The sequence below is a fragment of the Coloeus monedula genome, assembly GCF_965178545.1.
Source record: "Coloeus monedula genome assembly, chromosome: 23".
Taxonomy (NCBI): Eukaryota; Metazoa; Chordata; class Aves; order Passeriformes; family Corvidae; genus Coloeus; species Coloeus monedula.
The window spans coordinates 4678762-4694861 of NC_138803.1; the positions used below are offsets into that span (position 1 = coordinate 4678762).

Sequence of the window (16100 nt, forward strand, 5' to 3'; positions counted from 1 at the left end):
CTCCACCACCACCACCTTCGGCCTCTTCTCACTCTTTTTTCCCCCCTCCTTCTCCTTTTAATAAAGTTTCCAAGATTAGCCCCTGTGATTTTTCCAGCATGGGAAGTCTGTTTTAAGGTGGATTTTCTTGCTTGCTTTCCCCTCCTGGGTGTGTTTAACACCAGCACCGAGGGGAGTGGGAACCTGGCACGTGGCTGAGGGGCTGCAGACGAGGTGTGGGATGAGTTTTGCCAGGCACAGGCTCAGCAGGACACTTTATAAGTAGATTTTTCCTCTTGCACTGGGCAGGAGAGTCCCCAAAACCTGCCTGGACCAGCCCCCAGAGGGGTTTTGCAGCACCCTGAGGTGATGCAGATCCAGTCCTCCACCCAGGACAAAGAAGAAGCTGCCACGCTCCAGGATGTTGTAAATAAATATATTTTTAATGATTCTTCTTCCATCCCAGTTCATTCTTTTTATACATTTATTTATAAAACAGTAGTAAAATTTTTTAATCAGAGCACAGTGCATTAAAAAAAACAAAAAAACAAAACAAAACAAGAAACAAAAAAAAAGAAAAACAAACAAAACTCCCAAAAAGATTAAAAAAAATAGTAATTATAATCCACAACTGTTTACTCACAGCCAGGGGAGACATCTCATGCTGAGCAGTGGCCAGGCCTTGCCCACAGGTGCCCAAGGGCATCCTAAAGCCACAATAATCTCAATTTCCTGTGGGATTTCGTGCGCCTGCCCCTTCTGGAGGGCACAGAGCCGTGGCTCTCCCACACCCACAGGTCCCCAGCTCGGCCAGGGCTGACCCTGGCAGGGACAATTCTCTTTCCAGGCACTGATGGCAGCACACAAAGGGTGCCAAGGCCTCCTGTGAACACCCCCAGCCCCTCCAGCTCAGAGCCCCTCTCTGCTCACCCAGTGTCCCCTCGGGTCCCTTCCCGCTCCCTGCCCTGCTCCAGGGCCTCTCCAACTCCTCCTCCCTCTTCCTCCCCACCTTCCTCACTTCCCCACACCCTCACATCCCACAGAGCCCTCTCGAGGGCTGTCCCCCACTTCCAACCCCAAATCCAGCCACCACGGGGCATCTTTGTCCCCTCCAGGTCATCCAGGTCCAGGGGGCACCCCCAGCCCGGGGGGGGGACGATGGCCAAGGGGTCTCCTCTCCCCAGCTCCCCTCCTCTCCCTCAGTAAATCCATGGAGTGTTTTCCCTGGGAACAGCACTTCCCTGCCCTTCCCAGCTCTCCCCCAGCCTCCAGCTGGGATGGAGGAGTCGGGACATGAGGCAGAGACCCAAAGCAGCTCCCCAGTACAGACCAGTCCTGGCTGGGGAACGAGCTGGTGACACTGGGAAGAGAAACAAGCCCCGAATTCCAAGCAGGTCAGGTTTGGCAGCTGGCACAAACCATCCCCTGGTCAGAGCCCGGACCTGCACGCCCACACGGGGCAGGACTCTCAAGAAGTATCCCCAAAAAGCGAAGTGTAAAAACCCTTTTATCCTTCCAGGAAGGAGCCGGGGCTCGGTGCCACGGGACAGGGACACTGCGGGGACACCTCGAGGAGGCTCAGGGTCACCTGGCACCTTTGCCCAGAGGTTTTGGGGTGCTGGGTGCTGCCCCACAAGGTGGGGGTGGCAGCAGGGGGTTGGTGGAGCATCAAATCCCCCCCAAACCCAGGTGTTGTGGGTGCCTTCAACACCCACCTGCAGACAGCACCCCCGGTGCCGTATTAACGAACGTGCACCAATTAACGCCTTGTCACCCTTCTGCGACCCCGGAGGCAGCGGGTGCTCCCAGGAAGGAGGAACTGGATGGACTGGGAAGCATCAGGGGCTGGGGATGACTCCGTGGGGATGAAGGATCCCAGAGCAAGACGCCAAACCAGACACAAAGCTCGCAGCATCGTCCCTCTGCTCCCGGGGGCTCGAGGCTCCGAGGCACCACCCCAGGGGAAGGGGGTGAGGCCAGGAGGGTTCTGCTGAAAGGCGAAGCAGCCGAGATCTCGCTGCCAGGCTGTGGAATCTCGCAGTCAGGCCAACGCCACAGCAAAGCCAGGAAGGTCCATTCCCGCTCCTGGCAAAAAGAAGCTGCGAAAGACACGGCGGCACCCGGCGGGCCCGACCCGAGCCCACATTGCATAGAGAAATTACTCCTGGGAAGATTCAAGTGCATGGCAGGACGGGCTCCTGCTGCTGGGAGTGTCCTGGGACTTGCCCACCCAAAGCTGGCGCTGCAGCCCTCACCCCAGCAGCTCCCCATCACAGCATGTCCGCGTCCTCCATGCTGAAGCTGCTCCGGCGACTGCTGGCCTTGGAGGCCTCCGGGGACATGGCCGAGAACAAGGGGTCAGAGGCCAGGGGCAGCATCGTGTCCTGCATCAGCATCAAGTCCAGCTCCTTCTTGGATAGGGATGGGAAGGAAGCGCTGTGGCCGGGCTCCAGGCTGTCCGGGAAGCCCTGGGAGCCGTCATCGAAGCTCAGGCTGTGGGTAAAGTCCAGCTGGTGATAGGGAGACTGCGGCGGCACGGGCAGCGCCGGCTGCGGCTGCGATTCGGGGTCTGCGGGTGCCAGCAGTGGCTCCAGGGTGCCCTCGTCCCCGCTGGCTTCTTGCTTGACCACCTGCTGAGCCAGCTCGGCCACGTTGACGCCCGAGGGCGAGGAGGTGGGCAGCCCGTGGACGCGTGCCTGCATCTCCAGCTCCTGCCAAGGGGACACAGCAAGGCTTTGGTGGGGGTGTCACACTCAGGGATGTGGCACGGGGACATTTATGGAGGTGGCAGGGACTGAGAAGCTCCCAGGGAAGCAGCCCATGGAAGATGCACGGTGATCCATGCAAAGCTCAGCACGCTCCGATACCAGGTTTGCCTCAAGACTTTGCTCCTGGTCGCTTCCCAGGCAAAAAAGGCAGGAGACTCCCCTGGCCATGCCCTCGGTGGGACAGGAGTGAGGGGCTGGTGGGGCTGGGGTGGAGCAGAGGGAGGGCAGAGCCCAGGGAAGCTCACCTGGATGCGGAGCAGCAGCTGCTTGTTGGTCATCTCCAGGCGCCGCGAGTGATTCTCCAGGTCCCGGGACCTCTGCAGGTCCTTCTGCATCCTCTTGATGTAGTCCACGGACGCCTTCAGGATTGTCCCTTTGTTCCAGCGCACGTCCCTGTCACCCGGGATGGGAAAAGAGATGGACCTGGATGCCAGCAGCATGGCCCCTCACCCCTGCTCCACCAAAAAGCCCCCAGTGATCCCAGTCCGGCAGGAGCCAGGGATACGTACAGGTCGTTGGCCTTGGGGATCAGCATTCCCAGCTCCTTGATGCGGTCGTTGATGTTGAACCTTCGCCGCCTCTCGACTGCGGGTGAGAGGAGAGGGGTGGAAGTGAGGGGGCAGCAGAAGCAGGGGAGGCTCAGTGTCACACGTGTCCCTCATGTCCCACATCCCACTGTTGTGCCCCAGCCAGACCCCGAGGAACTGGGGAGCTCAGGATGAGGAACCTCAGGAGCCACCCCTGCTCCACCCCTGGCCCAGCAGCTCTGAGCTCCCCCCAGGAGGACAGCGAGGTGGCTCCTGTACCCCACTTTGCCAGGAAGGAGGGGCTCAGGGGGTCTTTCCTGAGGGTCAGCTGGGATGGGAAGGGGGACACAGCCCAGAGAAAGCAGGAACGAGGATGAAGAGTGATGGGAAAATGGCTGTGGGGTCAGGAGAGGGGAAGGCAGAGCTGAACTCACTCAGGTTGTGATTGTCTTTCTTCTGGCGCTCTTTGGCCAGGGCTCGGCTCTCGGCATCTGCAAGAGACCCCACGATGTCACCGCGAGGGGACGAGGCTGCACCTCACCCCATGAGCATCCCGGGCTGGCACTGGAGCCCCCGTACCCCCGTGGGGACAGGGCAGCCCCAGTTTTGTCACTTGCTGTCACCCCACCCGCTCTGGGGCCGGGACGCACCTGTGAGTTCTCTCTTCTGGGTGAGGTCGGCGGGACAGGAGCTGCTGGTGACACCAACGAGCGACGCCGTCACCTGGGGGTCCCCACTGTAGACATTCATGTGACTGCTGGACATGGGCAGCTGGAAAGCAGAGGGACAGCTGGGTCAGCTGCAGGCAGGGCTGGGGACCGGGATCCAGCCCAGCTGGGATGGGCGTGCACAGCCTGGGCAGGTGGAATTGTCTTCCCAGCTCCTTAAAGCAGCTTTCATCAAAGAAAACAGGACTTCAAAGGGCACAGCTGATCCCCTCCCATGGCCAACATCTAAAATAGGGCAGATGAATCACATCTGAGAAGGGCTGGGCAGGATGAAGCCCACTGGGAGGCCCAAGCTGCCACATGGATCTGACCCGGGACACGGTGCTGCTCTGGGGGAGCTCCTGCCTGGCAAACCTCTGCCGGCTCTGCCATCTCCCCACCCCTGGTCCCTCCCCGTGCCTCTCTCCCGCCTCTCCAGCTTTTTAAAAGTGTTCTCAGTTGTCCTCAAGGGGGAAAAAAAGCTGGAGGATTGATTCTTGTGGGTGTTGCTGCCTCCAGGGACAGGATTGGCTTGGGTGCCACCAAGGGGATGCGGGAGTGTGGCAGAAGGTCCCCTCTGTGCCACCTCCATCCCTGCACGGACAGGGCTGTGGGACCCCCCAGGTCCGGTCCCTTCCTGTCACCCCTCACTCACCGTGTTGGGCATGTGGACTTCGGGGTTCATGTAGCCCAAAACATCATCCAGGCGCATGATGTCATCGATGACCTCATCAAACTGAAAGGGAAAAGGACAATTGGGCTCCTCTGCCCTTCCCAGCACCTGGTGTGTCCCCAGCAGCCCGGTGACACCCCCTCACCTCCCGCTCGGGGTTGGAGCCGATGTTGAGCATGGCCATGGGGCTGTTGGGAGCGCTGTTGCCCGCCGAGGAGGACAGGACGTGGCCGGGCCGGACGCCAGGGGACGCGGCCGGGGGTGGCTTGGGAGAGTGGCTGGCAGGGCTGACGTGGGCAGCGAACTTGTTCCCGTAGGTTTCGGAGAGGTAAGCCTGGACCTTCTTGTCCCGAGACTTCTGCAGGTGGTAGGTGGTGGGGTTCTCCAGGTAGGACTGGACCTGCGGGGACAAAACCCATCAGGGACCCCGCGGGCTGTCCCACACCCGGGCAGGGGGGACACCACGGTACCTTGAGGACCTCTCCGGGCACGGGCGGAGGGGACTGGAAGTGGACGGGGGTGTTGATGGCGGGGCTGGAGGCCACGGGCATGCGCTGCTGCTGCATGTAGTTCATCATCATCTGCTGCTGCACCCGCTCCCGCTCCGCTTCCTGCTGCGCCTGCTGCTTCATCAGCTCCATCCGCAGCCCGATGCGCGACGCCATGGTGAGACACCGGGCCGGGAGCCACGAGCCCGCCTGGCACCGAGGGCACCCTGCGAGGAGGACACGGCACGTCACCGACAGCCTTGCCCAGCGGGGAAACTGAGGCACGAGGAAGGAGGAGAAATCCCAGAGCGCCCACGCTGGATGGTGACTGATCCAGGAGGATCATCCCAGCGCTGGCGCTGCTGTCCCAGAGCAGGAGGACCAGGTCCCAGCACCCAGCCTGGCTGTAGGAGCCTCCACCAGCTGCCTCCTTACAGAAAACAGGGGTGGGAAAGTCAAAAGCACCCCAGGGAAGCTCCCGAGAAGGGCGACAGCTGAGAATGAGGATGAGGAAGGGTGGCCGGAGCTGAGACTGACAAGGAGAGTGAGGGAAATTAGGGCCTGGCAGGAAGGACGAGCCGGGAACCGCGATGGAGCAGCCAGGACCCCGCGCCGTGCACTCACCCCGGAGCCACTTCCCGAACACCGCAGCGACGGCAGAACCCAGAGCGAGCCCGGCAGCGAAAGGGAAAGAGAAAGCGAGGGAAGAGCAGGAAGAAAAGGCCGGCGGGTGCCAGGAGCCGGGGACAGCTTTAACCCCCAGCCCGGCCGTGCCCGAGCCCGGCTCCGGCGCGGGGCGAACAAGGCGGGCTCTGTGCGGGGCCGGCACGCGAGCGCGGGGACGGGGGGGACCGCAGCGGCCCCCGGCCGGCACAGACCGGCCCTTGTTCCCCCGGACAAAGGGGACGGCGGCCCGCGGAGGGCGGAGGATGCCGGGGCACGGGGAGCCGCCCCAGCCACCGCCGCCAGGGCTTTCCACGGGGGCGCTTTCCCACGCGGGGCCGGGATGCGGGAGGTGCCTTAAGGGATGCGGGTCTGGAGCGCGGCATCGCAGGGAAGCGGAGCACGGGAGGCAAAGGAAAAGCTGCGAGGGGAAGAGGCAGGAGGGGAAAACCAGACAGGTTTTGCTGTTTAAATGCGAGGTGGGATCAGAGACGGAGGGGCCGCGGCGGTGGCGGCCACGCAGAGCCGGTGCCACGCGCTACCCGGAGGGGAAATTAAATCAAGGCAGCACGGACGGCAACGCGATTACACAGCTCAAGAGCAGCTATTGAGCGGCGAGGGGAAGGGAATTAATTAGCCATGGTGGCCTGTCCGAAGGGGGATGGGAGCCCGGAGCCTGGGCCAGCGATCCACCGGAGCTTCGTTAAGGGGGATGTGCAAACAGCCCGAGAGGAGGGCACGGGGGGTGGTGCCGGGATGAGAAACAGCAGAACCCTGGAAAAGACCCCGGTGAGAGCCCACAGAGGATGGAACAAGGCTGAACTAAGGGGGAAACCCAGAGCTGATGCCCACGGGGGATGTACAACCCCAAACACGAAGGGAAGGGCGAGAGGCTTATCTCAGGAAGGGCTGGCACTCGTGGGAGCTCGAGGATGTCACGGGAAGGGTGCCGAGGCACAGCCGCCCACAGCACAGCACCCACTGAGCCCTGCTGGCCCCGGTGCCACCACCCAGCCTGGCTGCAGGATCTCCCCTTATAGAAACCAGGAGTGGGAGAGCCAAAAGCTCCCCAAGAAGAGCTGCAGAAGATGAGGAGGAAGATGGGGAAGGGTGGCGAGAGCTGGGCTTGGTGAGGAGAGGGGGGAAATTAGGTCAGGTTTAAAATAACCCCTTTGGTTCTGCTTGGCTTCCCCCCCACCCCCCAAAACGCTGAGCAGCTTCTGCTTTCGCTCTGAGTCAGCCCCAGCAGGAGGGCGGCAGCGGGACAGGATGGGGACCCGGGGCCCACGTCCCACCCTGGGGACACATCCCAGCCTCCCCTGGTCCATCTCCAGAAGAGCAATGGAATGGCAGCTCCATCCTGTTATTCCTGTGAGGGCACCCAGAGGTTCTCCCACTGAGCCGGATCCCAGCACCAGTGGGAGCCCCAAACTGGTCCCTACTGGAAGGAGACCCTGGCGAGGCTCATCCTGGTGCACAGGGAGGCCCAGCAGTGGTGGGAGGCCCAGGGTGGGAGATGGAGCAGCTGGGAAGGGGATGGAGGGGCTGAAGGGGAGGGAAAAGCTGGATGATCCCAGCCCCTCTCCACACCCCAAATCCACTTTTCCTGTCTGGAGAAACGCAGGACACGGGGCTGTCCAGGCTCCAGCCGTGCTCCATCAGCACCCCCCAACCCCACAGCGGGGCCGGAGCCAGGGAATGCATCTCCCTCCCAAATATCTCTGCCGCTACTCAGCACCACGGTTATTTCTGGCCCTTCCTTGCTCTCTCTCTGGGGGTGTTATTTCAGCAAGAACCCAGCGTCCCGGGATGGCACTCGGGGGTGGCTCCAGCTGGAGGATCCCCAGAGCTGCCCCAACCCTCCCTCAGCCCCCTCAGGACTTCGCACAGCCCCGAGCTGACCCTCAGCCCTGCGGTGACAGTGACAGCCGGTGGTGGCACGGGGGCGGCTGCTCAGCAACCGCTGGGACGTGCTGGAGGGACATCGGGTGCTGGAGGGACATCGGGTGCTGGAGGGACATCGGGTGCTGCCCCGCAACGCCGGGGGCCGGGCTGGTGACAGACCCACTGCCCGAGCTGGCAGGGAGCCCCCAGGGCCACCTGAAGGGACACAACACCTGGAGAAGCCACAGCAGCGTGCCCAGGCTCAGGTGTGGGTGAGAAATCCAAGCTGCCGGCAGGCGTTTTCCAGATTTAGCCCCGGGGATCGCGTTACCCTCCCAGGGGAGGTGGCACCGTCCTGCCCGCCTGGCACGGCCGCAGCACCCCCTGCGAGTGCCACACGCCTCCTTCTGCCATCGCTCTGAGCAGGGGGAGCGATGGAGAACCCCCAAACTCACGGCGCCGGGCAGCGCTGCCCAGCCCCGCTCCCTCCCGTGTTTTATTTGCCGGTCGATCGTGGCCGTTTATGAGCGGAAAAATCAATCAGCAAAAAATCAATCAGCAGCTCCAGGCGGGAGCGGGGACCCCCGGGGGAAGGAGGGGGGACAGGGCAGGGACCATCAACCCACCCAAACCCCGCTCTGGGCTGGCAGCTGAGGGGCAGTGGAAAGGAAAAGGAGAAGAAAGAAGTGAAAACAGCTTCGCTGCTCGCTACGGGCCGGCCCAGCCTTCCCTTCCTTCCTTCCTTCCTCGTTTCTCGTTTTCAAACGCCGGGGGGTGGGGACGGACACGGGGGTGGCAGGGAGGGAGCACAGGGGACCCCAGCCCGGGCAGGCACAGCTGGGTCCAGACAGCCCCGAGCCCAGGGTTTGCTCCAGGAGCACCCGATGTCACCCAGCTGCCACCCCACAAAGCCACCCCACGTGTGGGGACGGGCTCTGCTGTGACCCCGCTGTGTGGGGACAGGGGGACAGTGAGGCGGGGGTTACCTGGGTGCAGAACAGAGGGGCTGGGGGACCCTGCAGGTGCCAGGGCCAGCAGGTCACAGCTCCTCTGTGCTCCGGGCCAGCCCCGTGTTCCTCATTTTCAGTGGCCACGCAGGGAGCAGGGAGGGAGGGAAGTTGCAAAAAAAAAACCCCCTCCAAACCTGCTTGGTTTTGTCACAGGAGTGAGCAACAGGGCTGAGAAAAAGCGTGGAAAAATTGATGCAGCCACTGCCACCGGGGCACAGGAGCCAGGGCTGGGTCTGTCCCAAGGGGGGGCAAAAGCTGTCCCTTGTCACTCCAGGGGATGTGGCACGCAGGGATCCCTCACCCCCCGTGTGCCCGGAGTGGGTGCAGAGTAAGCACCTGGATTACAGGTGGAAAAGAGGCTGGAAAAGACGAAGTTTAGGGAAGATGACAAGAAAGATGAAGAGGGCCTGGAGCACCAGCACACAGGGCAGGGAGAGATGGGATATTGGGATAAAATTCCTCTCTGTGAGGGTGGGGAGGGGCTGGCACAGGGTGCCCAGAGAAGCTGTGGCTTCCCCTGGATCCCTGGAAGTGTCCAAAGCCAGGCTGGAGCAGCCTGGGACAGTGGAAGGCATCCCTGCCCACGGAACGTGCGGAGCTTTAAGGTCCCCAAGCATTCTGTGATTAATTACACAGCCCCAGCAGCACGGGGCAGTCCCTCCAGCACTGCCAGTGGGTCCCCAGCAGGATGGCAGTGCCACAAGAAGGACACGCTGCTGGGCACACCCCAAGGCTGCTCTGCACCAGAGGATCTGCTCTGATCCTCTGCTCCCTCCACGGACAGGGAGATCCAGGCCAGAACGCAGCTGGACCCACCTGTCCCTGCCCAGCTGGGCCCAGCCTCGTGGCCACCCCTGGGGCACTCACCCAGACTTGGCAAGGCCACCACGGGGGTGACTGATGCCGTGACAGGGCACCCACAGTGCCAGGGCTCAGCGAGAATCCTTCATCTCCCAAGGAAGGATTTGGGGTGAGCAGCGCCAGGAAGGAGCTGTGGGATGGGGGTCTCAGGAGAGGATTTGGGGTGAGCAGCGCCAGGAAGGAGCTGCTGCAGGACGGGGGTCTCAGGAAGGATTAAGGGTGGGCAGCCTCAGGAAGGAGCTGTGGGATGGGGGTCTCAGGAAGAATTTGGGGTGGGCAGCACCAGGAAGGAGCTGCAGGACGGGGGTCTCAGGAAGGATTTGGGGTGAGCAGCCCCGGGAAGGAGTTGCAGGATGGGGGTCTCAGGAAGGATTTGGGGTGGGCAGCCTCAGGAAGGAGCTGCGGGACGGGGGTCCTCAGGAAAGGATTCCTCCCCACAAACAGGGACATCAGGCAGTAGGGCCATCCTCGGAAACTCTCATCCAACACCAACGCTGACCATGAGGTCAGACCGGACACTCCAGAGATCCCATCCAGCCTCTGCAATGAGGAAAACAGGAGCAGAACCCCATTTCCAACCCCAGCGAGCAGCAGTGCCCTCCCCACCCACCCACCCAGGAGCCGTATGGGGCAGCTGGACGGGACTGAGCTCCTGGGATCGCTGGGAGCCATCCCAGCCCCATCCAGAGGCTCCTTCCCTGCGCTCAGAGCACGCGGCCCTGAAAGGGAGAAGGAGCAGGCAAAGGAGGGGCTTGGCAGAGCCACGCCGGGGTCAGTTGACAGCAGCAGCGAGAGCCTGAGTCACCGGGACTGTTTTTAGCCCCGGCATCTCAGCAACGTGGAGCGGGACGTTGTTAACAGGCGCTGGGTCAGAGGCCAAATGTTTTCCCTGCCCTGAGTTAAACACCGCGCCTGGAAAAGGCCGAGGGATCCGGCACGGGAAAAACATTACCGGGGCTGGCCCAAAACACCCAGGTAAGCCTGGCCCACCCAGGAGGGGTCAGGGAATCGGTGGAGGGAGAAGCATCGGTCCCCGGTGCCACGCAGGGCTGCGTGTCCTTTGTCACGGCGTCGCTGAGTAAATGAGGTGCAGAAAAAGCCCCCTGGTTCTGGGGGTGCCAAGGCACGGCCAGGAGAACCATTATGGGGTTAATGATACACACACAGCCTTGCTCCGGTGTCTCTCCACCCCAAAAGTTCTCTCTTCCACCCCAAAAAACCCACCCAGCTGAGGGATGGCTGCAGATCATGCTCACAGCTGGAGGCTGGCAACTCCAGGCCAGAGTTTGGGTGCAGGGAGAGGCAGGGAGACCCCCGGGACCCCAAAACAGAGGGGATGGACCCTCTACAGCTGAGCAGGAGCTGCAGAGGCCTGATTGAAACATCACTGTCCGACTGACCGCGCTGGGAATTCACAGCCCCTGCCCCCTGCGCGGCCTCCCCCCCCCTCCCCCGGCGGCAGCAATTAAAAATAAAAGTGCGAACGGGCAGGAGGATGGGCTGAGCCGCCAGCCCGGGCGCGGTGATTAATCAGCGCCCTATCGCGGGGACACAGGAGGGGACCGCGGTGACCTTGGAGGGGACGGGCAGGCTCCAGGTCCTGCTCCACATCCCGCTCGCTCCCTTCGGGAAAGGAGAGAGCCGGGAGCGCAGCCCCGAAGGAAAAGCCCGGCTCGGGGTCACTTGCGGGAGGTTTGGGTGTCGGCTTTTTTAAATAACCGCGTACACCAGCACCCAGGGGAACCGGCGGGACGGCATATCCCGGCCCCCAGCTGGGATCCACGGAGCTGCGACAGCACAGCCACACACTCCAATAGGCTAGAAACCACCCCAAAAAGTGGGGATGCTCGGCAAAACCAGCGCAGGAGCTCCGCGCGCCCCAAGCTCGCGGTGCCACCTGCCACCAGCACCAGGTGCAAGGTGACAGAGGCCACCCCGTGTCCCCCTGCCAGTGCCAGAGGCACTCCCAGCGCCGCCTCCATCCCTCCTCCCTCCCTCCCTGCGAGCTCCATGCTGCTGGAAGGAGGTAATATTTATAAATACGCCGCGTCCAGCCCCCAGCGCCCGGCCCGGAGGCTCGGTGGAGGCAGAGCCCGTGCAACCATCCCAGGGCCGGCAGCCCCAGGAATAAAGAAAGTGGGGACAGCCCATGGGCTCCCAAAGCAGCCCAGCGCTCGCCATCCCCCTGCCCCCCCCCCGGCAGCACCTCTCGTGCCCGGGCAGCGCCGCTTACCCGCTCGGGAGAGATTTGTGCCGTCCCCTCCTTTCTGCCAGGCTCAGCCCGGCACTTTCCTGCTCCGTGAAGGTCAAACTGCTCTCTCGGGAGCCCCCGCTGCCAACCCAGCCCCGGGCCTGGCACGGTGCCGGCGCCACCGGGGCTGGTCCTGGCCACGGGCGCTGCCGCCTCTCCCGGGCACGTTGCGCCGGTTGGACCCGTGGAGGAGCCCAGAGGTTTTTCCCATCAGGCTGGGATTTCTCCTTCGCTTGGCCCAGGACCCAAAATACTCAGCCAAACCCGCTGGCACCTACTCCCTCCTCCCCTAGGAGCAGGAAAACGCTCCCCGTGTGTGCCAAGGTGGCTGCAGCCCCCTCCTCATCTCCTCCAAAAAATCCCCACCCCGTGCGGCTCCCCCAAAATCCCGAGGACTCCGCCTGGGCAGGAGCCAGCGCTGCTGCCCTCGCTTGTCCCCGAGGCTCCAAGAACTCCCCTGGCCGTCCCCACACTGCTGGGAGTTTCAGGTTTATCCGGAATTTGCACCCATTTAAGCAAAGGAGGGGACCGAGGCTCAGCGCGGGGCGTGGGGAGTTTGTTTGGAGCCGAACGCACTCGGAGGAAAGGTGACAAAACGCCGGGGGCGATTCATTAGAAGAGGCTTTAAAGATAAGGTGGCACAACCTGTGGGCACCGGGGATGTGGCACCGGGACACCCTGAGCCCTTCCCAGGTGATCGCACGCAACACCCGCTGCAAATCATCCCACGGTGCCCATCCCAAAGCTCCTGCTCCGCCTCTGCAGGACTGACCTCCCCAAAATACCCCCCAAAACCTCCCCTGGGTCTCCAGAGATGGAGCATCCCCCATTCCCGGTTTTCTCAGCCTTCCTGGAAGGCGAGGAGCAGGAGCCAGAGCCTCCCGGATTCCGGGGCTGACCATGTCAGGGGACCCCGTGCAGGCAAATCCGCACGGAAAACCGGCTCCAACCAAAAGCCAGGTGCCAGGAGGAGGGACACGAACTCGGAATGGATTAGGAAAGAGCCATCGGGGCTTTTCCTGGGCATGCCAGCGAGAGGAAAAAAAATCCTTGAGCACACAATCCCTGTGTGGTCAGGAAGAGATCACCCCCTCTTCCACCCTTCCAAGTGTCACAGCGCCGGTGACAACGACCACGGCTCGTCCTGGGAATCACCGGTGTGATCCCGGCTGCATCCACACCGGGATCACGCAGCTTGGCAAAGCTCATGGAGGTGGTGGCACCACGGGAAGGCCACTGCAGGGCGGTGACAGCACACCTGGCACCTCCGAGCACTCTCTGCTCTTTTATGGGGGAGTCAAACACCCAGCGCTGGCTCCTTGGGATCCTCCTGGGATCCCTGGGAACCTCCCAGAGCAAACAGGGGGTCTGGGAAGTTGTCACCACCAGCACGGTTGCCATGATGCTGCCACAGGGACGTGTGGTGGCACTGCCAGGCCGCAGCCCCACGCCCAGGATGCCGCTGCTTCCCCCTGTCCACTTCCTCTTTGTCCGGGATACGGGATAACCCCACACAGGGCAGTTACAAAACAGCTCCCTTGGGGTGAGTCCAGCTTGAGGTGCCCTCTAAAACCACCCCAAAAACTCCAGCTGTCCCCAGGGGTGGAGCACAGAGGGGACAGGGATGTGGCAGCTCCATCCCTCCTGTCTGCATCCCAGGAAAGGAGGGAGAAACAGCAATCCAGGGATGAGATCCCATCACATCAGACCCCCAGCTCCCCACTGCAATACAGGAGGATCCATGGTGAGCCAGAGGATGTTTTCACCCTCAGCACGGTGGATGTTTTTGAGGGGAACACCCCCAGCATGGCCTCCCCAGCCCCATTTCCCTGTTTGTTGTGCTGCTCAGGCCACCCCACCCTCGGCCCTGGGAATGTGCCCCCTGCTCCGATGATCCACCACATTATCCCGAGGGGCTCCTCCCGTTCCCCACAGCACTTCCAGGCAAACAGGGAACCGTGGGCAGGGCAGGGCAGGGCAGGGCAGGGCAGGGGGGGACCAGGAACACACACGTGCCGCGAACTGGGAGCCGTGGAGCGTGGAAAAAGCAATAAAAGGCCTGGCTGGAATCACAGCTCCATCCCAAACACCCGGATGCTGGATGGCCCCGCTGCAGCCAGCTCCACCCCGGCGCAGTTTCCGACTGATAAGGGCGGGCAGGCCAGGCCGGCATCCCTCGGAAAACACGCAGGGCCAGCATCCCTCAGGAAGCGAACCCAGAATCCCTCAGGAAGCGAACCCAGCATCCCTGGGAAAACACCGGGCTCCCCTCCACGGGTCACCACGTGCTGGCGTGACCCACGGCCACCATCCCCACCCAAATCTGGGTGTGTTCCCAACTCCGGCCACCCCGATCCCCTAATTCCCACAGCTCCCCGGCACGGTTTTCCACGCTGGATCCTTCCAGCAGCAGGTGAGCGAGCTCAGGCTGGGAGAAACCAGCCCCACTCCCAGCTCCGGCCGGAGCAGCCGTGCATGAAGCCAAGCAAACATGGCAGGGAAGTACAGAGGAAGGGGGGGGAAAGAAAAAATAACCCCCCCAATCCGTCCCTTCGCTGCCTGCCGGACTCTGTTATATAAAAAACACCAACTCCCCCCGTGCCCCAAGGGCCGGGAACGCGCAGGAGCGCCGGGATTCCTGGAAGCGGGCCCTGCTTTCCCCCGGACTTGCACCGGCTTATTTATTTATCTTAGAGAAGCACAGTAACCACTAGATTTTCTTCGTGTTTCTATTATTTTTTTTTTTTCGGTTTTTTGGGGTTTTTTTTTAAGGAAATTTCCCCCATCATCTGACTCCCCGAAGCTCTGGGGGCTACGTAATCCTTTCCTGCCTCGCAATTAATTCATGAATGTAATTAATCGGCCTCTGGAGGCTTGGGGCAGCCCCCTCTATGCCTCCCTAAATTCCCCGGGAGGGAGGGGACACACTGTGTGTCCTCTTGGTGACCCCCTAAAAGCCGTGTGACACGAGGTAGCCCAACTTTTCCCATCCTTTCAGACCCCAAAAGGGGTCCCACTTTGTGTTCCCCAAACCGGGGGGTGCCCGAGACCCCCCGAGCGCACCCCGGCTGTCCTGCAGCATCCGTGCCTCAGTTTCCCCACGCGCGGAGCACCGGGTTCGGGGGGGTTCCCGATGGGAAAGGCGACCAGGGCAGGTCCCCTCGGGCTGCCGGGGGTCTCGCAGCCCCCAGGACCGCCGGGTTTTGGGAGGGGTCACCGGGATGAGCTGCCGGAGAGCCCCAAAACCCCCGCAGTGCCAGGAGCAGCCGGGCTGGAGCTTCCCGGGGGCCGCTGCCGGGGGCGAGGAGAGGCACGGGGAGCGGGGCGGGGGGGGTATTATTTACAGCAAAATAAGGGGAAAAAGAGCAACTACGAGTTCAAAGCGGCCCGGGATGGCGCAGGAGGGGGAGAGAGCACCCCAACACCCCCATACCACCCCCACAAGGTGGGCTCCGAGCTGCACGGCTGCTGAGCCCCCCCTCCCCGGGGACCCCCGGGACCCCTTGCCCCTGCACTCACCCGTGGGGAGCGGCGAAGGAAACGAAGTGGTTCGGCTCCGCTCGGCTGCGCTCGGGTCTGCTCGGCCTCGCTCGGCTGCTCTCGGCCCGGCTCGGTTCGGCTCCTCGGCTCCGTTCAGTTCAGTTCGGCCCCGCTCGCGCCGGTTCGGCTGCGCTCGGCTGGGCTCCTCGGCTCAGTTCGGCTCCACTCGGCTCTGCTCGCCCCGGCTCAGTTCGGCTTCTCGGCTCGGTTCGGCTGCGCTCGGGCCGGTTCGGCGGCGCTAGGCGCGGTTCGGTCGGGCTGCTCGCCCCGGCTCGGCGCAGTCCGGCCCGGTTCGGCCCGGCTCGGCCCGGCTCGGCCCCGTGCCGAGGGAGGGCAGCAGCAGCGCCCGCCCGGCCCGGCGCGGCCCGTTCCGCTGCCCTCGCTCCGCTCCGCCGGCCCCGGGCACGCCGGGAGCTGCAGTCCGCGCCTGCCGGGACTTGTAGTCCCCGCCCGGGCCACCGCGGGAGTTTGGGCTTGGTGCTTTCCTTCCTTGAAATGAGGGGGGGTTCCTCCCCAAAAATGCTTTTTTTTCTCCCCGAAAGTGCGGGTTTCCACCCCAAAAACGGGTCAGGAGAGGAGGGATGGGGTGGGAGGTGAAGGCAGCGCTGTGATCGGGTTGTGCAGTCCCGTGAACCAGGATCCTGCATCCCTTTTCATCAGGAACACACGGGGACCATGGAGCTCCCTTCGGGCCGGGGTCGTGCATCCCTTGCACCAGGAACACACGGGGATCACGCAGCTCCTCGCTC

At 62.8% G+C, this 16100-nt stretch overlaps 1 protein-coding gene across 2 annotated transcripts; it reads right to left on the reverse strand.

Moving 5' to 3' along the window:
• Positions 1–401: 401 nt before the first annotated feature.
• On the reverse strand, positions 402–15737 carry TFEB (transcription factor EB). Of its 2 annotated transcripts, none has more exons than XM_082296334.1 (9): positions 15331–15737; positions 5125–5369; positions 4800–5054; positions 4637–4717; positions 3925–4045; positions 3709–3765; positions 3257–3332; positions 2993–3140; positions 402–2690 (listed from the first exon to the last, which is right to left on the reverse strand). In XM_082296334.1, the coding sequence occupies exons 2-9, from the start codon at positions 5317–5319 to the stop codon at positions 2250–2252; spliced, it is 1374 nt and encodes a 457-aa protein (XP_082152460.1). In that variant the 5' UTR covers positions 5320–5369; positions 15331–15737; the 3' UTR covers positions 402–2249. The 2 variants fall into 2 exon arrangements, with proteins under 2 accessions (XP_082152460.1, XP_082152461.1); XM_082296335.1 differs by lacking the exon at positions 15331–15737 and adding an exon at positions 11794–11912.
• Positions 15738–16100: the final 363 nt, after the last annotated feature.

Bases quoted from the DNA above. Each gene is read 5' to 3' on its own strand.
- TFEB (XM_082296334.1), bottom strand. From the start codon at position 5,319: ATGGCGTCGCGCATCGGGCTGCGGATGGAGCTGATGAAGCAGCAGGCG. The intron at 3,766-3,924 runs GTGCGTCCCGGC...GGTCTCTTGCAG, and splicing joins CCAGAAGAGAGAACTCACAG to ATGCCGAGAGCCGAGCCCTG. The intron at 3,333-3,708 runs GTGAGTTCAGCT...TCTCACCCGCAG, and splicing joins GAAAGACAATCACAACCTGA to TCGAGAGGCGGCGAAGGTTC.